The 23,076-nt window shown below is 35.9% G+C and overlaps 1 protein-coding gene across 1 annotated transcript; it reads left to right on the plus strand.

Annotated features, from left to right (window-relative positions):
- The first annotated feature begins 343 nt into the window (after positions 1-343).
- On the plus strand, positions 344-6,253 carry LOC136797790 (serine-rich adhesin for platelets-like). Its single transcript, XM_067054374.1, has 6 exons — positions 344-1,565; positions 2,190-2,308; positions 2,546-2,617; positions 3,209-3,295; positions 4,088-4,286; positions 4,342-6,253. Exons 1-6 carry the CDS (start codon positions 1,367-1,369, stop codon positions 5,802-5,804), a joined length of 2,139 nt encoding a protein of 712 aa, XP_066910475.1. The 5' UTR covers positions 344-1,366; the 3' UTR covers positions 5,805-6,253.
- Positions 6,254-23,076: the final 16,823 nt, after the last annotated feature.

Here is a 23,076-nt window from a genome sequence, read left to right on the forward strand (position 1 = left end):
TCTTAATGTTGGGCAGATGTTTTTTCCATAAATCACGAAAAGAACTAAAACCCATAGGACGAGTGTCGATTTCATTGCAAGCAGTAAGGTAATTTTGATGAACTGATTTCTTAGTATGATGTGATGGAATTAGCTGTATTGAACCATCTTCATCTCTATAATGAGGGACTCTGCCAGGCAGGTAATAAGCATTAACCTCAGCGAAATTTTTAAGAAAACTAACCGCGTGCTCATTTGTTGCTTGCGAAAAAGTGTTATGTGGTAAACGTCCCTTATTCCCATGTTCACGAGCTACCGGGCCTTTCTCCTCAAAATGTTTACACAAAGTATTAAGAACTGAGGAAGAAATTGCCAAACGAAATAAAAAGGTCGCACGACAAACACGTTTTCCATAAAGAAGATACGTAGTATCGCCAGATTTTGGTTTGTTTGCTAAAATGAAACCTAACACCAAAAAATCCCTCTCAGTGCTACTCAACTCTAAAATAGTGTCCCGAAGTGCGGCGATTTCATCCTTACTAAATTGAAGGCAGCATTGTTCCTTCTGAGGTCCAATTTTGCAACCACAGCCATTTGTCCAAAATTTATCCACTTTTTGTTCTTCTTCGACGTCAAGAGGTCTTTTTTCAGACATTTTAAATCCTAGTTCTTACTCTCAACAAAATCAAAAGTAAATAAAGCGAAATGACCATCAATTCAAAAGTCAAATACTTCAACATTCGAAAGCAATACATAGGTTCGAATTCTAAACGTCATCGTGGACACTGATTTACGTCACATCCATGTAATGCCCACCCTCAGCCAAAGTACTGGTCGTCAGAATTCTAAATTTTGATTGGTGGATAAAGAAAAGGTTGAACAATTAAAATTTCCTGGTCGCTAAAACTCTAAACTTGATTGGTGCAAACACAAATGTCGTTCCTATGTCGTTCTAGAGTTGTGGAAATCAAAAACAAGTCTCGATACTGGTCGTCAGAATTCTAAATTTTGATTGGTGGATAAAGAAAAGGTTGAACAATTAAAAGTTCCTGGTCGCTAAAACTCAAAACTTGATTGGTACAAACTCAACTGTCGTTCCCATGTCGTTCTATAGTTGTGGAAATCAAGCCCACCCTCAGTCAAATTACTGGTCGTCAGAATTCTAAATTTTGATTGGTGGATACAGAAAAGGATGAACAATTAAAATTTCCTGGTCGCTAAAACTCGAAACTTGACTGGTGCAAACTCAAATGTCGTTCCCATGTCGTTCTATAGTTGTGGAGATAAGAATAAAGCCCCCTATAAAAGCGTCGTCTGTCGCCATATTCTTTTCTCAGTGTTTTCTTATTTCGGTGTTTGGTGCTGTTAAATTTGTAAATTATTAAAGATGGCTTCAACTCAACAACGTGTCATGCGAAATCGCGAACCTCTGCAACCATTGCCTGATTGGGCATTGATTCATTTTGATGTGGACGGAAGAACGATTGTCCGTAAAACAGAATCGTTAAATTGGACAGTACGAGGCGAGAAGTGCGTTATCAGGAAGGACGGTGTAGAATTTCACGGCAATGTATTGCAGATGAAAGGTAGTTAAATTATTTGATGCCTTCCATATAGTACGTACGCAGTGAAGGGGGGAGGGGGTACCCCAAAGGCGTACATTTATTGTTTAAATGAAATCATTTCGATTGTTCTCAGCGTACAAGGGTGGGAGAGGGTATGAATTTTTGGAAAATCTTTGCGTACGTACAATATGGAATGCATTCACTTAATAAGGACTAAAAAAGTCAATGTCGATGTTAAAAAGAAATTTTAACCATGTAAGGAAAAATATGGGGAATTACCCAAAGGAAACGCCAATTAGTCAACTTCACATAATGTCGGGAAAAAAAAATTCCTTATATGGCGAGACTGCTATGACAACCGATAAAAATTCACGTTCTCGTGAAAAGAACTTAAAAGGGTTATTTCCCAAATTACTCTCATCATTTCTAGTTTTGCTATAGGTGCCAAATAAAGGGAAATTGTACTACTGAAAACCCAAAATTAAGGAAAATATTAGTTAATCAGGTTTTTGGAGCAACTTTTTTTTTACCAACTGAGAATATTCTTAAAAATTAATCAACGGTGGTGGGCCCGTTTATTTGGCACCTATTTCCCAAATCTATTCTATCAGTTTTAATTTCAAGTATATTATTTTATTACCATAGGGACATTGAAGGAATTGAACGAGTGGGACAGCAACAGAGAGGACACCGTTGAAAACGACGAGGGCAGTAGTGGCAGTAGTAGTTCTGACGAAGAGGAAAAGAAAAAAAACACGAGAAAGGTAATTTTTTTCCAAATTTATTCAATGTTGACACTCAAATTCAGCACAGCTTTTGGTGCAAAGAATCCAAGTTTCAGTGAAAAGACTTTCATTTTCTCTTTAATGAATCTAGACACCGCTCCGAGAATACTTTGCGAATAACTTCATATCACGATCCTATAAAAGAAGGGAAGTAGAAATTTCAATCAGTTAGTGCGTGGGGATATGTTATTAGAATTTTTTGTCCTTTTTTTAAAGATTGGCAAGAGAGGAAAAAAGCCTGTGAAGAGACCCGCAAAGAAAGCGAAACCACCAAAGACTAAGGAAGAGGTAACTATAGTCAGTCATTTTTTATTATGATTTCTTGAAGTCAATAGACCTTTTCATAAATTACGTCACGAACATCACTTGCCTCGTATTCAAACAATTACCATGGTGATTGTGTCCCTTGTGACAATAAATGATTTTTTATGAATAGAAAGTAGTTTAGATAAAATCCGCTGGGAGTTAATCACCATGGCAATAATTTCAAAACGAGGCAAGTGATGTTCGTGACGTAATTTATGAAAAGGTCTATCATAGATAAAATTTGGACTGTATCTTTCGATGGAATGAATTTTTTATCACATGTTCTTTACAGTCATTATGATTAAAAGGAATAAACTTTTAAAGTTATTGAAAATTGTTTTTTAAAGTTCTGAAAGGTGTCTAATGACAATATGACACAGAAAGAAATTTTGATAAACATTGCAAATTTTATTGAAATACACACAAGAGCTTTCTTCCTATAGAAGTGGTACAAGACATTTTTTCTGTATAGCACATCATCTTTTTCATAATTTTTCAAGGGGATCTTTGCATATGAGACTTCCAGTTATATTTTGGGATGCTTACTTTCAAAATATTTTGTTAAATTTTCAGAAATTGGCTGAAAAGAAGAGCAGAAAAAGCAGAGTGGAGAAGGTCAGGGAAGCAGAGGGAAACAGAGAACACGTGAAGACTCAAGAAGTAAAATTTTCTATTCTTTAAGTCACCTTTCAAAGTTAAGATTCGTTTGTCCCGTATGGACAAAATGCTGTAATAACAATTTAGATCAAAGCATCATTCTACAAGAAATTAATTTTCTTCTTCGTTTTTTTTTTGCTTGATAATATTCCACTCACAAATCTTTTCAATGGGCACAAAATTGTAATTTTGAGACAGACTTTAGTTTGTAAAAAAATGGAAAAACGAAGAAGAAGAAAATTAACTTCCTGTAGAATGATGCTTTGATCTTAACTGTTATTACAGCATTTTGTTATGCTCAAAATATCTTTTCATCTTAACGTTTCTGTCAAAAGTTACAGCCATTTTTTCTCAGCTGAAAACTATTTTGAGACAGACTTTAATTAAAATTCAATCAAAAGTTAACAAGGTTTGAAAAACACTGTCAGCTAATTTGAATTAGTCTTTAAAGTGAGGATTCTGTCCTATTTGGAACCCTATCAACCCTATTAATTAAAAAAGTTTAAATTTCTCATTTAAAGAACCACAGCGCTTTACCAATCAGAAGCTTCTTGGGTTTTTGAAAACAATAGTAGCAATATTTTTAACAATATTCACTTTTTTGCTTGGAAGAGCTTTAAGCACGACATCTAGCCTTTTGGGCTTTTTAAGCCTGTGCTTAAATGTCACCCGGACAGAAAACTGTAAAAATCACTAATCTAAGTTTTCCTACTGAACAATGCTTGCGCCATCTTGTCTATGTTACCCACTCACTTAGCGGGTACCAATTTTAAACAGAATCGTTTATTTCTACAGCCTGAACGAACTGTTGTAAATGGTACCAAAATGAAGTTGGTGAATTCCTTCTTATTCGAGGAAGTGAATCTGAAGAAAAACTCACCTAAGCCGGACAAAGAAGTAGCTGCCGTGTCAAAAGCTTGCCAGAAGCAACCTCCACCATCTTCAGGTGCTTCTACTTCATCAAATCCTCCTCCGGTTACAGCCACGAATCCTGGTTACAGCCACGAATCCTGCTCCGCTTGTAGCCACGAATCCTGCTCCGCTTGTAGCCACGAATCCTGCTCCGCTTGTAGCCACGAATCCTGCTCCGATTACGTCATTGAATCCTCCTTTGGTTGCGGCAACGAGTCCTCCTCTGGTTTCGACAACGAGTCCTCCTCTGGTTTCGACAACGAGTCCTCCTCTGGTTTCGACAACGAGTCCTCCTCTGGTTTCGACAACGAGTCCTCCTCTGGTTGCGGTTACGTCATTGAATCCACCTCTGGTTGCGGCAACGAATTCTCCTCCGGTTGCGGTTACGTCAACGAATCCTTCTCTGGTTACGTCAACGAATCCTTCTCTGGTTACGTCAACGAATCCTTCTCTGGTTACGTCAACGAATCCGTCTCCGATTACGTCAACGAATCCTTCGCCGGTTACGTCAACGAATCCTTCTCCGGTTACGTACACGAGCCCACTGGTTACGTCGACAAGTTCTCTGGTTACGTCGACAAGTTCTCTGGTTACGATAACCACGTCAGCTAATCCTTCCTTGAATCCGCAAGCAACGTTGACCAATCTGACAGCTATCCGCAAACCTTTGTCGCGAGCAACATCTTCAACCATTAGCACTTTGACGTCAACACCCAGCAGCCATCGTTCAAAATTTCCCTCACATCATTCTTCCAGTCATTCAATAAATTTATCGCCTGGTGCAGTCCTTCAATCGTTCAAAAACCCGTTATCACCCATAGGGTTAACTCCTTTACAAAACGTTCCATCATTTGATCTGTCTAACGAGTACCCCAACAATTGTAATTTGCGGGAAGAGATCAGAAGGCTGCGCGGAGAGGTTGAATCACTGACCACTGTTGTAAAACGTCAATCACAGGACATCTCGGCAATCCTCCAGATACTGAAATCACAACAAGCGTTACCGGACCTGGGTAATTGCCAACAATCTTTGGTTGACCTAGAAGATAACAATTTAATTTTTAATAATTTGGACAGTACATATTTGGATGAGGTACTTCAGATTAATGGTATTTCAACAAACAGAAACAACAACAACCAAGCAATAAATCGATTTGCTAAATCATCGATACACCCCCAAGACAACACCCAAGCAACAAATCGATTTGCTCAATCATCGATACACCCCCAAGACAACACCCAAGCAACAAATCGATTTGCTCAATCATCGATACACACCCAAGACAACACCCCCCGATTGGTGAGGAACCGAAGTGAAGAGTTGAAGAGCACTGAAGTTGAGAGAATAGCTTTGCGTGGCTTAGCGTTAATGAAAACCGAATTTCATGCTTACGAATTAAAAACTGGTAATATAGGCGGAGGTTATGGGCTGTTGAAATTGAACGAGGCACGTGTCCGGATTGTTTTTGCACAGCTCAAGGAAGAGTTTAACCTTGAGCCTGGGTTTGATTTCAACAAAGGGCATGTTGCCTCAAAGCTTGGTGAGAAAATGAGACAGTACCGAAAACACATCAAACTACCACCAGCCTCAAATCCCTAGAGTGTACTTTGATCTGATACTTTTTGCAAGACTTAAGTGGGTCCAAAAAAAAACAAAAAAAACTGAAAATGCATTTGTTCTTCAATCTGATCAAAAAGTCCATCTTGCAAAAAATTGATCTAATTAAAGTACACACTTTTTACAAGAACAATTTTATATTACTGGGTTTTCTAGAAATAGGTGTAAAGTTTTAAAAAGAAGTAATAATATAGCCCTTTTGAAGAATTAAGATGTTATAAGCCTATTGCCTTTGACTTGTCAACTGCTTAAAATCCACTTTATTTTTGAAAAGTTAATGCAAATCGTACAAGTGACGAGGTTTATTTGGAAATTTCAAGTATAGTTTGAATCTAATTGACTTTCTTTAATCAGGTTTGGTATCCGTGATATTTTATAGATTAAGATGCATCGTAATGTTCGTTCTTAAATTTTGTGAATCTCAAAGAAAAACTTACCTCTATAAGTTCCCAAAGAACTGCATCCTCGTTTGCATTGTTTGTGTCATGTTGTGTAGCTGTTTGTGTATTTTATATAGCTGTTTGTGTATGTTGTGTAGCTGTTTGTGTATGATGTGTAGCTGTTCCAATGTCTAAAAATAGTAAGAAAGGTTATTTATTTAAAGAAACTTTGACTTTTGAATCCATATTTGAAATTCTCAGATTTTTAAATCAATATTTGCCACTTTTCAAAACATTTGTCCAAGAAACTTCTATTGAGCAATTTTATAGTTCATTCTTATTCTTGGTTAACATATTTTTTTCTTGAATTAAAAATTTTTTTGCATAATAGCTGGTAAAATAAGTTTTCTAATTTTTTAAATCGTCTAAAGTCTAGATCTACTTGACCTGAACCATTTTCAAAGTTTTATTTTCTAAGATTCAACTCAAACTAGAAGTTTTGTTTGTTTAAGTTTCATTACAGATTATAATTGTAAATTTTTCATGCAAGTTGAGCAGGATTATTCTTGGTTAACATATTTTTTTTGCATAATAGCTGGTAAAATAAGTTTTCTAATTTTTTAAATCGTCTAAAGTCTAGATCTATTTGACCTGAACCATTTTCAAAGTTTTATTTTCTAAGATTCAACTCAAACTAGAAGTTTTGTTTTTTTAAGTTTCATTACAGATTATAATTGTAAATTTTTCATGCAAGTTGAGCAGGATGGGAGTGTTTATTTTTGACACCATTCATGTATTAGTCCAGTTCAATTAGTTATAATTTTTCATTATGTCAGATTATGTTACTTGTGAATAATTTTGATGGAAAATCTTTGGGAATAGCTAACAGAGTCCAATTAGTACCGTCAATTCAATTCAATTCAACTGCTCTAAACTCGTAGGCAAAAAAGAGTGGAATTTCCGATGCATTTTGGAAAAGTAAATGGATTTTTATCGGAATTTCCGACCACCACTGGAAAAGAAAAATTATTTCCGAGGCTAGAAAAAATTTAAAAATGCACGTCGTCCGACGGGGGGTAACAAAAATTTTCTGGAATTCGCCCATTCGCCAATATAAGTTTTTACCAAAATTAGAAAATCTTTGATTCGGCGAAGTTTAAAAAAATTCCTGTTTGACCAAAATTAGTTCTCGCCGAAATTAAAAAATCTTAGATTAGTTCGTTCGTCAAATTAGTGCTCACCAAAAAAGGTTCCCTTAAGCTTGGTACTCACTTGTTGAAAAAGTGGCGTTAAAGGTATTATTTTGGGAGGAACTACTTTTGCAGAAGCTTTTTCATCTTAAATTTAACGATTGTAAATTGTAAAGATTATTGTTCAAAATGTTATAATCTTCAAGATAGACCATCAGACCCACCTCCCTAAATTCAGGATTGGGTGACAGCAACCAACCACCTTCCAAACACAGGATTTAAGTCAGTAATTTGAAACAATTTACAGTTTTTGCTACTGATTAAATCTTAAATTTATCATATCAATAACAATATGTTGACCTCCAATCCTGCCTCTTTCGTATTTTTTTTTGCTTGGACCCTGCTAGAAACTCATTTCAAAGACAGAATGAATCAGAACTAACTAAATCTAAAAACACACTTACTGTACTTCAGATTAATGGTATTTCAACAAACAGAAACCAAGCAACAAATTGATTTGCTCAATCATCGAAACACCCCCAAGACAACAACACACTGTAATAATTTATTGAAATTTTGTTTCTACCTCTCAAGGTGAAGGTCAAAGAAAAAAGGTTTCATCGAAAGACACGGTCAGAGCTCAAACTGCTCATGCTTTCAGGCTAAAATGCGGAACGTAATGTCGCAATAGGATCTTCCCTTTTCATTCCATTCTGCAATTTATCAATATTTGTTTTGATTTTGTCGGCTCCGTAAACCGGGTTGACCCGGTTCCAAAACCGGTAGAGATCACTTTTCAAACCGTTTTGCACCGGTTTGTATGTAAAAATCAACAAGCTCGAGATACTCAATTTTAGAAACTTTGACACCGATTTCTCAACCGTTTTAAACCGGTTTAAGTCGGGAAAAACCGATCTCAACCGGTGTGTTGCGAGTCAAAACCGAGTCAAAACCGGTGTGTGTTTTTGCTGTATGGAAATCGCTTGGCAGGACACATTTACTTATCTCTATTTCCTTTTTTTCAGAGTCATGAAGAGCCTTACCTAAAGGTGAAATCCTCTATACCCGTTATCTTAATTGCAACCAATAAATCAGGATTGGTCAATTCAACTTTAGTTATCAATAGACGGGTATTAATGGAAACGAAGAGTCTTCGACAGCCTTCGTGGCACATCATGATACATAGTATGATACTATTTTCTAAATCAAGACTATCCAAAGAATATTGAAGTTTGCCTTACAGTAATGCAATGGGTCATCTTCGGGAACTGTAAGGCCCCTATTGAATTACTGGAAAAGTGTGAGGAACTCTACTCTGAACTTCAGATTTAACATGATGATTGATTCTTGAACGATGTATATAAAATCTTACACGCTGGCGTAAAAAGATTTAATGAACAGGTTGTTGCTGAATTGATTTACATTTTCAAAAGCAGTTACCTATCTGTTTCAAAGAATTTCTCTATTTTTGTCACTTCTGTTTTTCATTATTGCATTCTTCTGTTTGTATTAAAGTCTGTTCACGATAAGTGTGCACTCTTTTTGATGGAATTCTTCAATTTTAATAAATTTGATATCGTTGGAAAGATATTAGTGAGTGGAACAATTTGGAATAAAAATGTCTTTAAAAAAATATAAAAATGAAGATGAAACGAAGAAGAACAAAATGAAGATCTTCAAAAGTGCTATAACTATCATTTTCACTGGAGTGATTCTTTGATCATTGAACGTCATTATACTGTGAAACAAATTCTCAAAAATATTCCGTCAAAAGATGGTTGACCTCTAAAAACGCCTTTTTTGCTGCTTTTTTGGGGTCAATCACTAATAAACATAACTTTTGATTGAATGAATACTTGAAAATCTAGAGGTATTAAATAAAGCATTGAAAATATTGGAAATGAAGCCTCAAACATAAATTGGTAAGTGCCAGCAGTCTTTTTTTTTCTTATTCCTTTCCAAATCTTTATTTTTAAGTTCAATAAAGTATTTTTCGTTAGTTTTAATTATGACCAATTAATGGACAATGACGATAGGTTGATCTAAATGGTCTGATCGCAGCTTTTATTCAGAAACATTTTAAATTGGAAATCGGTGATGTTGGTGCAACTCGCCTCATTTATGTTAAAATGATGGTTGTTGATTATATTCTTATGTTGAAGGACGTCTAGTTTTTTTTATCTTCTTTTATATTAAATAACGTACAACAATTTGGAGCACTTCAGTTCTTTGACACTTTTCCTCTTCGAAGTGCATCGTTCTCTACCCTAAAAGTGAATAAATTAACGCGAAAATAAATAATAAATACAGAAGAAAAAGAGGGGCTCACATATATATTGCAGATTATTTCCAAGCACAGCTACGAAATTTGGTCTACATGAAAAGAAGTTTTCTGTTTGAGTCAAGAAGAAGAAAGAAGTTTACAATTGCTTTTCTTTCTCTCTCGGAAGATCGAAAGATAATATTTGTGAGCTATTTTTGTCCAAAAACCTTGGGGGATAGGCATTTTTACAGATAGGCATCGTTACTTAGGTCTCGTACTTGTTACTTTCATTTAAGTACTTCTCGTTACTTCTTGTTCCTCGTTTTAGTAACAACCGGTACACCACCCCTTAAATCTTATATTTTACAGATTAGACCAAAACAGGGGGTACTATGTTCGCTTTTCTGACTGAAAATGGACAGATAATTCAAGCTAACTATTATAGATAGAGTCAGAGGATTTTGTCCTTTAATTTTGATCACACACTTCTTGACCATTTCGGAAGTTTCGTCTTCACAAAAATCAAAAAATTTCTCGAAAGAGTAAAAAAAAGTTTCAAATCAAGAAAATAATATTTGAAAAAAGTCAAAATATTACAAAACACTACTTTTTTATTGGAAAAGGAACAAAACTTTGTGAAAAAGTACCCAAATAGTACTCTGTACTTGCTAGAAGAGTGAATAATACACACCCCACCCCTAAACTTGAAATGCAAAAATAGACACCAACGCTTGGCTATGGGTTAATACCCTGACTCCCTCCCCCCGGATTTTATGGAATTATTTAATACGAAATAGTGTTAAAGTTGGTAAGAATCGTTCAAAATGTTTCTCTTAAAAAACAATTTTTTTCTTTCATTTTCAAGTTTTGCGGAATTTACTAATTAAATTTAATTCGCATTACTTAAGTCTGCATTAATTTACTCCCTTAAGGAGTAATCTGAAGACCCGTCATTTCAATTATGGACGGCAAATCTTAAGTGACGGTCCAGCTTAGAAACCTGAAAAACCGTCATTTTCTCACAGCAAATCTTACTGACGGTTCGAAAAACCTAAAAATCGGTCATTTTATTATGGCAAATCTTAAGTGACGGTTCTCAAGGCCACAAACTTAAAAATCCGTCATTTTCTCACAGCTAATCTTAGTGACGGTTCTCTAGTCCTCAAACTTAAAGATCCGTCATTTTATTACAGCCAAATTCTAGTGACGGGTCTCTAGTCCAAAAATATAAAGATCTGTCAATTTATCACAGAAAATCTTACTGACGGTTCTCTAGCCCACAAACATAAAGATCCGTCATTTTATTAAGGCCAAATCCTAGTGACGGTTCTCTAGTCCACAAACATAAAGATCCTTCATTTCATTACGGCAAATCTTAGTGACGGTTCCATATCCCACAAACCTAAAGATCCGTCATTTTATTACGGCAAATCTTAATGACTATCACTCAAATCTAAAGATTCGTCATGACAGTACTCTAGGGGGGGGGCTCTAGCTCACAAGTCTCAAGATCCGTTGACGGTACTCTATCTCCATTATGCTGAGGGATCCAACTTCAACATCTGATGGGTCAGTTAATCCAGCTTCAATCTCCACTATGCTGAGGGATCCAAATTCAACGTGTGATGGGGTTGATTTAGTCAATCTTCAGACACCACAGCACACTCCAAAGAATAATCTAAGCTATCATTTAGAGGCTGATTCCATTATCAATTCAAACAATCAATCCAAACAACAAAGTAAAAGTTAAAGTTCTGACCAAGAAAAGTAAAACCCGCATTAAGAATGCTGCGTCATGCTCTATCATTAATCCCAGTTAGCAACGTAAACACACAAGCTTCACAACCTGTATCATTGTGTGCTTCTATACCCCCGATGCTTGGGCCATTTGTTGTCAATATTTGGGGTTGATGATTTGTCGTTTAAGTCTTCTAAATAACATAACTAACATATTTAGATAACAAGGGACACTGTCTGTCATACTAAAAAAAGCATTGTGATTCAAGTCTCGACTAAACCAATAGTAATTTGTGTGTCCTGCAAAGAGAAGAAAGAGAATGGTGGCCTAAAGCTATTCGTACCGAGTCCACCAAAACATAACCCGATAACGGCTGGTCATAATTTTCTTATGGGCACGGTTAACCTGGAGACTCTTGATATCCAACTGCCGGAAATTGAGTTGTCCATTCGGCGGGCGAGATTCTTGTTCAAAGGGATGGATTGCCAAAATAGCTTTTTTGACGGGGGAGATTGAGGTCGGGGTACGCTGATTTTAACATTCGCAATGACCATTCGATGATCATTACCGACTGGGTTGGAGCTGGAATATGCCTGGCAGTCGGGGACGATGTTTCTCCAGCGCTTTCGATACAAGATGAAGTCAATTTGGGAAAGTGTTCTGTTCGGAAATTGATACGTTCAGAGCTTTGGACGAGGTTTTAGGAAGTTAGTGTTTCCAATGATCAGATTGTGTTGGCTGGTGAAGTCGAGGAGCAAGTTTTCATTTCTGTTGGTGGAGTCATCGTACGAAAAGCGACCAATGATAACCATAAAGTGATAACCTCTTCGTTACCTCATTCAGAGAGCTTCGTCAGAGTAACCACTATGAGGTGTGTAACATGAGACGATGGTTGTTTTCGGGTTCCCTTTGAAGGTTACGCATATGATTCGATTCTGATCTTCTTTACAGAAGAAGTAATGAGTGAAGTTTTGATTGAATAATGATGCCGACGCTGTGAATGGCTGCTCTGCTTTCATTTCTGATGGCTGAAGCAGTGAAAAGAGTTGAGCACTCAAGATTATGGGTGACAATATCAGGGTCTGATAATTTGTGAACATAATGATGTTCTTGAATACACGTGACATGAATTTTTTTATCCAGAAGACTCGAGTGCGTCAAGGAAGCGAATTTGCTGGTCTGTAAAATGTTCGCGATTTTCATAATGAAAAGCATTGAGCAGATAAACAACTTCAAAATATTGTGTTATTGATTTGATGTGAAAATCGAACCCTTTAGCTCAAGTTTAGAGTGATCTTTTATGTTAAAACTGTTAAAAGCCGCAAGCACTTGACCAAAAAAGTAAAGTCCCAAAATTGCTCGGCCAAGAGTTAAGCTTCAAAAACAACTGTTTAGGGTGGCCTGCACCTGGGGCACCTGATCCAGGGTCAGGGCTAATTTTAGTGCTTAAATGTTTTTTCCACACGTTATTGAGCTGATGTTATTCGAGGTAGGCATGATGAAAAAATAGTCCTGACCCACGGTTCGGTGCACAATTTATCTGGCTTTCACGAAAATCTAAAATGGCCTTTTGATAGCCAATACAATCGCTGCATTTGGAGGTTTAGTGGGACCCATTACTCTGCTAAAGGAAATTCATTGGATTTGAGGAAACTTCAAAATAACAGAGCAGACAAATAATTACGTAATGCCCCCTAAAAGCCGCTGTGATTGGTGTGATCGGGATGAAGTCGCGGAACCTGGTCGGCACAGAAAAAGTGAGTTTTTTTAGGAAGGAGGCGAAAAGAAAAAACAGGCGAAATGTCCCAAAAGGAGTAATTTTTAGGTCATTCATAAGACAGGGATGTATCTAAAAAAGGATGGACTAGGTACAAGATTTAGAACGAAAAAAACAAGGTGACTCTTTGATACACAATATATATTTTAAACTTCCTGGTGCTGAGACATGAAAATCCAGGAAAAGTTGATTCCATGACATGAATATAAAAGTTAACTAACCTCATTGCAACTGTCTTTGTCCTTGAGCATTTCAAAAACAGCTCAAAAGTGAACAAAGTTCGTTTTTTTCTTCTCGCCATCTTCTAGCCTGGGAATCCAAGCTCATAATCTTAGAAAAACACAAATAAATACCTCACCTCACAAAGTTCTAAGATTATAGAGCTTGTTGCAGGTAGATTTAGTCTGACACAGAATGTTATAAGCAGTCTGTGTGTGAACCCTTGTTGACAGACTTTCCGAGCTTTGGAAACCCAGTCAAACACACATAATCAGTATACCATAAAAACTCTTTTACAGGCTCTAAAGACTTTCAAAACTACTAAAAACCACATCAAAACATCAGCCACATGTATTTAGACATCCAGCCAACAGCCATTTTGTTTCTAAATGAATCTATGTTTTCATTTTTACTGCAGAGTCAGCTTTTTCCATAAATTATGCGCGCGCATCGAAATTATTAAAATGCGCGCGAAAGTACTGCTGAGTAATACGCCGAAAGCTGGCCAATCAGCTCGAACTTGCATTGCAGGGAAAAATTTTCCTGCAGGCGAGTTACCTGCCAAGGGTTAAACAAACAGCAAAAATATCATAAACTAGACTGTGAACAAAGTTTAACGCTTGGACTCCCAGGCTACCCATCTTCTTCATTCTTAGATTGAATTAAGAATAATCATTGACAACACCAAAAAATCTAAAGCTTTTTGGAGAATAAAAAAAGCGATTGTAACAACACAGAAGTGGAATATTAATGAAAACCGAAGCTAAACCGTTTTATTTAAAGGGGAAGTAAAGTGATTTTTAAGGTATATTTTTTCCCCTGAAAACCAATCCTAACATCATAGAATTCACGAAAATCTCAACTTCAATGTCTAAACATCGATATATCTTTCATAAACACAAACTCTTTTAAACGCAAAAACCGGTGTTTAAAAGACCCCCTTTTTGTTTAAAATTTCTTCTAATCTCTCTTTCGTGTGACGTCATTTGCTCCAGAAAGAATCTTTTTTAGACGACTTTGTAGTAGAAAAGAGCTGTATCATAACTGATCAAAACTTTTTTCAACCCCTGATTTTTTTCAATATTTCATTACTTGACGTTTTATACGGTCTTACCATACTAGAATCCAAAAACCTTGTTTTTTTCAATAGAAATTCAATTGTAGCCACAATATCTAGGTATGTGAAAGAATCTTTGAGTTTTCAGTAAGGTCCAGTAAGCTTAGTAAGTTTTGGACTTCTTTCCGTGTGAAGAGGCCGTAAGTAAAGTTATAGTTATGAAACACGAAAGACAAGAGATATAAAAATTGTATTTAGATCATTCCTCGCTCTTTAAAGAGAAAAATTGTGTTAAATAATTCCTATTTCATGACAAGTCAACGTTAGTGAGTTAATGCTAACGTACGTTGTGCGCCCTATATCTAAAGTCTAGAACTTGTTTTTAGCAGTAGGTTTTTCTAAAGGCTAGCTAATCCAGTGGGAAATTGAAGTCTGAAAGCAACTGGGTTAAATATATATTTTTCTAAATTCTAGGAGAAGTAAAGGAAGGAGAATCTTCTAGGGAACTTTTGAATCTAGAACAGTAAAGTCAAAGTCAAAATAAAAGACTTTTAAATGGGATATGTTAATTCTTTTTTTTCTTGATGGAATCATTTTCAGCCACAAGTGGAATTAGCGATTTACCCAATCGGGATGAGGACTATTCGTGGACACATTTTCCTCTGGAGAGCCGAAGCATCTACAAATCTAGCATTTACGGTTGCTTCATCAAACTAAAATTATCACGAAAGGTCAAGGACTTACTAATCTTGTAGCTAGAAAGAATGAGAAAGTATAGGATCAAAGAAACGTGAAGAAATCTTGAAAAAAATAATAAATGTCTAGCCAGGTCTAGCAGAATCTCTTTACAAAACACTCTTTATCAGTACAGATTTTGTTTAAAAGAAAAATTTCTGTTCGTCTTTTGGAGCAAATTACGTCAGAACAGATGCTCGTGCCATTCCTCTTTAAAAAATGCATTCTCTTTAAAAACTCACTTTTATTGCAAAAAAGAGGGAGCTATATCTCGTAGAAAAAAGTGTTTCGAACGAATAAAAAGTAACCCGAGGCACATGATATTGTCATATAATGATGATAACAGCAAAAAATGGGTACCTTAGAAATTGGGTCAAGCTGGAGTTTTACAAGGTTTTCGATGATTCGGTTGATGGTTGAATCTTGAGACAAAGGATTTTATTGTTTTTTCTAAAGAACGCGTCATCTCTATTATTTCAAATGACCAATTAGTGAAGTATCTTATAAAAACGCCAGCTCATCCCTAGAAATTACTTAACTTCCCCATTAATGAATATTTTCATGAAAGAAGAGGAGAATGTGAGGGGACAAGGTGGTCGTGTTGGTCGTGGCGGTAGACAAGTGGGTGACGAGGAAGAACCGCGCCGCAGAGGTCGATCTTCCTCAAGAAGGAGAACTTGTACACCGTACAGCCGCCATAGACGATGCAGTCATTAATTTTATTTTTAAGACCGATAACACAGATATGGTTTCTTTAAGGATAAGGAAATAAGTTACTTGGTTGAATTTAGACAATTTTCTTGACGAAAGAGACTAAATCACTTCTTTGTTCTACTATATCAGGTGATCTTTTAATACCATCTTTTCACGCATTATAATAATATTACATTCATTTTTTCTATATTTCTTTTTACTGTATACACAAGAGTTAAGCTGGGAGCAAACCGTCAAACATTGTTCTTCAAACATTGTGACGTTTCATGTTTGAAATCGATGTTTGACGGTTTGCGGAGTCAAAAATCGTTTCTTTTCAACAAAAAGATCAAAAAATATGTTTGAAACAATGTTTGAACAAGCTCATATTTTTTTCAAACATTCAACTCGGGGTTTCCCTAGAAGGAAGTCATTGCATTGCTAATCGAACATTGAAAGACTTTGAAAGCGTGATTTGAAAAGTAAACAAAAGAAAGAAGCCGTTGTAATTCAACAAAATGAATGTTTGAAACAATGTTGGAAAATGCCGCGCAAACCATTCAACAAGAAAGTTCAAATGTTTGAAGAACCATGTTTGATGGTTTGCTCCCAGCTTTAGATTTTATTATTTATATATAAGTTCAAATATAGAAAATCAAACATAACAAGTTTTGGTTTGCTTTGGCAAGTTATGTACAGGGCTACGGTATCGCACTTTACGGTCAAAATAAACCCGTGCTTAACCTCGCTATTGCCATTACAAGTGAGGCCGTTGATTGCAAATAAAATAATAAACATTTTATTTTTATGGTCATCGAACATTGTAGGCAAAAAAGGTTAAGGACGGCCCAATCACTACTCTTCTTCATTTGACTCTATGATGTAACTAAAGATAACTGATTCGAGCTCAAACACTGTCCACTCTGTTTAACACACCAAAATCTATCATCTGTTTACAGGGTTAAACCATCACGAACCTTCACCCTTCACTTGCGAAGTCTACTTTCAAGCAAGATAAAGATTTGCCAAGGAAAATGTGGGGAGAATATAACCAATAACACAAAGCTTATTGTGCGATCGCATGGAGAAACTAAGTGGATGTCCCGTGGACGACAGGAAAAACGGGTTGGGACTCAATATATTCATTTCAGAGAATCCTGTTTAAGAGCCTATGACAAAGAGCAAGATACAAATACTGCATACGCTGAAGGAGAAGAATTTGATTTTAAAAGGCTTAAAATGGACGAAAAAACTCTCTTGATTTTAACAGAGGAGGAGAAGGAGCAGTTAAAAGAAAATGGAATAGATATCGCATAGTTTTTGTTTGTTGGTTCTTCTTGTTATTTTTAAGACAATCAATCGTTTATCTTTTGTGCACTGAAGTTTAAATCTTTTGAATCTATAATGGCGTCATGAAAACTTCGAGAGCTTACATTGCTCCAGGTTAATGGTGGACATGTAATATGGTTGAGGGAAAACCATACCAAACGCTAAGGGAATCTTAAGATCGAAACATTCTTTGGAGCCCAATTTTCAATGTATATATTTAGGAACAGTGTGTGTTTTAATTGTCATTAATTTTATTTCTTTTGTTTGAGACCCTGGAAAATTTTCTGCTTTTCTAACAAAAAGTACCCCGAGTGGGACTCTAGAAAGCTCAGATTGGGACCCTGAATTGCATCCCTACCCCCGGGATTCGAAGTCGCTATTGATGAAGTCATAGAAACTGGAAATCGAATTTCTTGCGTCGAACAGAGGACTTAAATATACAGTTCATCTATACGTAAATTACTATATGTCAAAGTATTTCATAGATTTCTTTTGTTAAATTTACTTTGAAAATCATTAAAAAGTTTAAATAAAAGCTGTAAAATAACGAACTAATTTGTTTCTCGAATTATTAACGAAAATACCATTTAAACTAATTAAATCTAAACATAAGAAGCTAATAAATTTTCGGACAAAAACAATTTCAAAGATTCCGCAAACTTTGGCAATACTATTACCAATTCACAAATGATGATTACATGTTTTTTTATAGCATACAAAAATCCAAAAACAGGCTCAGAGATGCTTAGGTCGAAAGCTTAATAAGGCTGGAAAATGCTTGAGGGGATGCTTAAATCCAAAGCATAAATTTTAGGGAAATACTGAAAATCCGTAAAATTCCAGCCAAAAAAAGCCAAAATCAGCAAAAAAAAGATTTTTCGTAGGCTCAAGTAATGCTTGCCATATGCTTAATTTTTCTGGCTGGTTGTGGGTGGTTGTGCCTTTTTCTGGCTGGTTGTGGGTGGTTGTGCCTTTTTCTGGCTGGTTGTGGCTGGTTGTGCTTTTTTCTGGCTGGTTGTGGCTGGTTGTGCTTTTTTCTGGCTGGTTGTGCCTTTTTCTGGCTGGTTGTGCCTTTTTCTGGCTGGTTGTGGGTGGTTGTGGCTGGTTGTGGGTGGTTGTGCGTTTTTCTGGCTGGTTGTGGGTGGTTGTGCCATTTTCTGGCTGGTTGTGGCTGGTTGTGCCATTTTCTGGCTGGTTGTGGCTGGTTGTGCCTTTTTCTGGCTGGTTGTGGGTGGTTGTGTCATTTTCTGGCTGGTTGTGGGTGGTTGTGCCTTTTTCTGGCTGGTTGTGGGTGGTTGTGCCTTTTTCTGGCTGGTTGTGGGTGGTTGTGCCTTTTTCTGGCTAGTAGTGGGTGGTTGTGCTTTTTTCTGGTTGGTTGTGGCTGGTTGTGCCTTTTTCTGGCTGGTTGTACCTTTTTCTGGCTGGTTGTGCTTTTTTCTGGCTGGTTGTGGCTGGTTGTGCCTTTTTCTGGCTGGTTGTGCCTTTTTCTGGCTGGTTGTGGGTGGTTGTGCCATTTTCTGGCTGGTTGTGGCTGGTTGTGGCTCGTTGTGGGTGGTTGTGTGTTTTAGTATTACCCAATGAGGAACAGCACATGTATTCATATATATTTATTTATCGATTTAGCTATTAGGTCACAGAGGAGTTTTTGGCTGGTCTTGTTGTGGATATGGCCGAGTGGAAAATCCCAATGCAGCCAATCGATTTAAGATTATTGGTGCAAGACTACCTTAACCGTCAAAATGTAGTCAAACCAGGTAAATCTATCATTAAATACTCATGGATGACTTGGAAATGAAATATAAATCCTATTATTTTTACACACAATCTCAATTCCCATTTTTATGTCAGGTGTTGTGCGCAGTTATGTAATTTTAGCGCAGATATGTAATTTCAGTGAGGATGTAAAATAACTTTTATCTTATGAACTTAGTTTTTTTAAATGAAATTTAGCATGGTAGGGCTTACCACACCGTTTGAAAATGACAACGTCCACTTCACATCCATTTAACGTCTTTTTCATGATAATTAATGATTACGATTGAATTTTGAAATGAAATTAAGCATGGTAGACGTTTGGTATATACCATCCATTTATGATAGTTTCTAAGAAAGTTTTTAAATGAAACTTAGTACCATAGACCACTGGTATAACTTCCATTTATTATCGCCAAAGGGGGTGAATTGAGGAAAAATATCCCAATCGGGATGGAAAATCCCTTTCATTTTCGCCAGGGGATTAAGACGGGGTCAAAATGCTTGCAACGTTACAAATCATTTCTAGGAGCTCATTTTGTGCTCAAGTGAAGCGTATCAGTAAGTAGAATAAGATTCAGACTAGGCAGATGTTTTCTGATTAAGAAATTTTGCGTAATTAGCAAAAAACCTTCATTTTGCGATTTTGATGACGTCATAAAAATTTAAATTTTAATAACTTTTGATTTAATTATTTAATTTAATTGAAATTTCGTCCAAAGATGTACACTATTAATGTTTCTAGAATAAAAAAAATTGTTTATGAAATTTGATGTCGTCATCACTTTTTGGCCGAAAAACTGAAATCCTAAAAAAATGCTGACATCATCATGATTTTGAATTTCTTTTTGAAATTTTACGAAAATTTGCTTTGAAATGCATATTTGGTCAAAATTTGAAATTATTTTGATGATTCTATCAAAAGTTATTGGAATTTCAATTTTTATGACGTCATCAAAATAGCGCAAAATTGAGGATTTTTGCGAATTGCACAAAATTTCAAAATCAAAAATCATCTGCCTCAATTGAATCTTTTTCTACTTAGTTATACCCTTCGTTTGAGCCCAAAATGAGCTTATGAAAATGACGTCGTGAGTTACGACGTGTCCAATTCCAATGCAAACCAATAGCACTCATTTTAAGGTACTCATTCGTACATCAAAAGAAGGGTATTCCAAAGAACATTAACAAAATTGCTGTGTTGGAATTATTTTTAAAAGTTAGAAAGTCTATTGTTTTCAGCGCGAAAAAGCCAGCTGGTATAGTTTTGGATGGCATCTCCCCTTTTTATTTTCAATGATGCAACACGGGTGTCCATTCCTTTTCGTGATTTTGTATTTACCGTCTTTCTAAGGTTTTTGGAAAAAATGATAACATGCCAGGCGTGGATTGGGTTATCTAGGGATCTTTTTGTGGACGATGGCATTTAACTGCCCGTCTAGCTGATAATGTCAAGCCTCTGTGGCAAGATTGGACCTGCAGAAGTTAAGGAGTATTTTCGCAACTTGACTGGGACACTTGACGGAATACCACCAACACACATATTTAATTTTGATGAGACCAACTTCACCGATTGTCCCCAACGGAACAGAGAAAGGGCTTTGTGTATTTGATATTTACGACGTCAGCAAAATTAGGCAAAAAATTTAACATCCCCTATTGTCTTTATTTGTCTAACAATTTTAAAAAGGTTTTTCTTATAATAAAATCAATGGATTACGATTCCAGAGTTCTCCTGTAAGATTTTTTTTGCTCTATTTATCAAAAAAATCAAAAAATATTTTATTGAAAAAAACTATAAATTTTCAAGTCACAGATTATAGTCAAGCTTTTCGCTATTTCATAGAATGAGACAAAGAAGTTAAACCTTTGTTTACAACTTGATATTTAGAGAAATTCCGTCTAATATCAATAAACTTTGAACCCAGCCCCACTGGAAAAATACCCTGAAACTTTAGCCCCACTGGGAAATCGAAATTCACTGCAAACCTAAACCCATTCACAGTGGATTTTTTCACCTTGGAACAATAGATTTGCTATCCCCATAGGAAGTTTTATCTTCACTGAGGAAAAAAATTCGACCAGGACTGCGAGACAGGGGTGTTTTAAATATCAAATTCTAAACGAAGGTTACTCCATCTTTTGGCAAGTCAGTGATCTCCTCCTTTATAGCTCAGATAGATAAAAATTAACTTGAGGATTGGGTCGAGACTGCTGTATTTAATGTTTCTATATATAATGTTTAACTATTCAAAAAATACTTTGAAGCTTGGCTATCTGGCCAAAGGTTTCAATGATGCCAGAAAATAGAGGGATGACAAACGAATCATTAGGTTCCATAAGTTTCTCATGTTATATTGCAAATTAACTAACAAATATAGACATGCTGGTCTAATACTCCATCTTTTGGTAAGTCAGTGACCTCCTCCTTTATAGCTCAGATAGATAAAAATTAACTTGAGGATTGGGTCGAGACTCGTGTATATAAAAGAGAAATTTATTCTTAGTACATAGTTATGCTGCATACTTGACACGAATAAAAGTTTCTTTTAAATCTCTGCCCAATTTGAAATTAGAAAAGTGTCATTCTTAACTGGACAAAGTACATATGAAGGTATTTTTCTATTTTATATATTTTAAACCTGAAGATTTTTGTTAGATTATAGTAAAACTTTGCGGGCCAAAAGTTCAGGGATTTTCATGTTCCTCAGACATTTTGTTAGTAATGAGGTTTTTTTGTGAAGAGCATGGATACTTCAGCCTGTCACCACTTTTATTTAGCATCTTAGTCGCACTTCTTTAAGACACATCCAAAAAAGTCTTTAGCCTATACCAAAATGAAATTAGTTGACACTGATATGAATCTACAATAGTTTCACCTGTTTCGGAAATGTATACTGGCATATATTCATACCTGATAGCCAGGTCTTCTCGACAATCAACGTTTAATATCCCATTGAATTACTTTGATTACTTTGATTATAAGTATCCTAAAAATACAACAATATTTTTATGAGTTGAAATTGCTGATTGGAGAGACATCAGGGGTCAATGTCTTTATCAGGGGTCAATGTCTCAGGTGTTAGTGTGATTTTAAAATCAACAGCTTTGAGTCATTCAAATAATGTCAGTGGTACAATTAGATTTGTTTTCTTAGAGTGGGATTCAAGATTGGAATCATTCAAGAAATAGTGAGTTTTGGGCATGGTTTGTTCATAGGTAGGACAGACTCGTGAATTTTAAGGTGAATGAAAATAGTGTTCCTTTCAATCTTATACAAATGAGTCAATAAATCTATCACTATTCACAAATAAAAGCCTAAATTACTGATGATAAAATAGATATTATGTCCAAAATAGAAAACAGTAAACCATAATATGATAATCACTCTGAATTACCATCTTCATTACTAATTGAACTGTTCTCTCTCTCATAACACTTTGTATCCTCCTCATCATTGTTATCATAATCACCCTCATCAATAGTCAGTCGGTTTTCAGGCAACGTTACCATCATGCACACATTATAGCAGAAGTCACAACAGTTATGTCGAGGTTTAATTTCAGCGAGATCGCTAGAGTCATACAATATCAAGACCATCTGTCTTCTGCTTTTTTCGTCAGACAGACAATTTTCTTTGATCGATGATGTTGAATTTCTAATGAAACTCTTTGGATATTTAAACAGCAATGCAAACTTTTTTTACCATCCCGACCAGCTCTAGCAGACTCCTGAAAATAGGAATCCAGACCAGCTGGTGGGCCAAAGTGTATGACATTTTGCAAGTTTTTTTTTCAACCAACCAAAAAATGTATTTAAATTTTTTTAATTGTCTGGGGGAACAGTAACAGACGCAAAGAAAGAGCTGAGTCACACCAGTTTTCATCTCAGCTACAAGACATTCGTCCGAAGTACTGAGTTATGGTTTCACATCGAGACCTAGATGATCTCGATAATAGATACACTCTCTTATTATTAGAGGTCTTATTATTATGGTCGCACCTTTTTATCTCATAATTATCGATAAATTTCACCCAAGCAGACAATGTCAAATTTATGAATGTTCAGAAATGCAGAAAGTTGTTTAATCTTAATAAAAGTGTAGAAAGGAAATTTTATAA

The sequence above is a fragment of the Clytia hemisphaerica genome, unplaced genomic scaffold (genome assembly GCF_902728285.1).
Source record: "Clytia hemisphaerica strain Z4C2 unplaced genomic scaffold, Clytia hemisphaerica genome assembly, whole genome shotgun sequence".
NCBI lineage: Eukaryota > Metazoa > Cnidaria > Hydrozoa > Leptothecata > Clytiidae > Clytia > Clytia hemisphaerica.

Excerpts from the sequence above, each read along its gene's own strand:
- LOC136797790 (XM_067054374.1), top strand. The coding sequence starts at position 1,367 with ATGGCTTCAACTCAACAACGTGTCATGCGAAATCGCGAACCTCTGCAA. Across the intron at positions 3,296-4,087 it reads AACACGTGAAGACTCAAGAA|CCTGAACGAACTGTTGTAAA; the intron begins GTAAAATTTTCT and ends TTATTTCTACAG. Across the intron at positions 4,287-4,341 it reads GGTTACAGCCACGAATCCTG|CCACGAATCCTGCTCCGCTT; the intron begins GTTACAGCCACG and ends CTCCGCTTGTAG.